The 988-nt window shown below is 48.3% G+C and overlaps 1 protein-coding gene across 1 annotated transcript in view; it reads left to right on the top strand.

Annotated features, from left to right (window-relative positions):
• Window positions 1–106, top strand: part of VOLCADRAFT_106413 (uncharacterized protein) — a gene marked incomplete at its 3' end in the record, with an annotated part of 3,065 nt that extends 2,959 nt beyond the window's left edge. The window contains exon 4 of the mRNA XM_002954491.1: window positions 47–106. Coding sequence (XP_002954537.1) covers window positions 47–106 — 60 coding nt within the window. The remainder of the gene's footprint in view (window positions 1–46) is intronic.
• Window positions 107–988: the final 882 nt, after the last annotated feature.

Raw genomic sequence — 988 nt, 5'->3', positions numbered from 1 at the left:
GGCCGCCTCGCCGTAGGCCGCCTCGCCGTAGGCCGCCTCGCCGTAGGCCGCCTCGCCGTCGGCCGCCTCGCCGTCGGCTGCCTCGCCGTCGGCCGCTTTGCCGTAAGCTTTTGGCGTTTCCGCGTCACGGTTTGTCGTACCTCCGGTGAGTCACGCGCTAGTGAAACGCATCCCTTGTCTGTGCTGTGCATTTCCTTGTTGACGTTGCCCTATGTACGTCATTGTACAATTTTGCAGTGCGTCACGTCTTGTTTGTTAGTTGGTTGTAAAGCACTGTCTGTTGTGGGTTTTTGTTGTTGTGCCGCATGCGACGTGCTTGTGCAGTCTTATTTTGTTTGCATCATAAAGCAGATCATGGCCGGGCAGCAGATCAGCAGCTGATAGGCAAAACAGCAGATCAGCAAACATCTAGGAAAGACAGCAATCGAGACCAGCTTACCGGCTTTTAGCAGCACGTGTGCCGTGGTGTGGTGTATTGTGCTGCATGACAATGTAACTATTTTGTAAGTGTCAATTTGTAAGATTATGTGCTGCATAATTTATATTGCATCCTGAATAAATTAATAATATTTTACTCATGATTGTTTCCTTAAAGCATTAAAGATAAATAGTACGTCAAGTAGATGTACTGTACAATTTTGTTGTTTATACGCAATATACATTTAAGTAAAGTTTTATATAATGTATTATCGTTACGTGATGCTTCCGACGTCAGCGTGTCGTCCCCAGCGGGATCATTGTGTGCGCGTGTGCGTGTGTGCGTGCGTGTGTGCGTGTGTGTGTGCACGCTCACGCATGTATACGTATGTGTGGGTATGTGTGGGGATGCTACTGTTTTAATTGTGATGGAGAATTCGAAACTGCCCGCGATCCGCCTGTGTGCTTATTAGTATGTTTCTGCATTTTGTGCGCAGCTGCTCATGTTGTTTTGCCGTGCAAAGTCTGTGCTCGTTGCGTCCCCTGCTAGCTGATTAACAGCGTGTGTGTG

Source organism: Volvox carteri, assembly GCF_000143455.1.
Source record: "Volvox carteri f. nagariensis unplaced genomic scaffold VOLCAscaffold_43, whole genome shotgun sequence".
Classification (NCBI taxonomy): domain Eukaryota; kingdom Viridiplantae; phylum Chlorophyta; class Chlorophyceae; order Chlamydomonadales; family Volvocaceae; genus Volvox; species Volvox carteri.
This window is presented reverse-complemented; position numbering and strand designations above follow the sequence as displayed.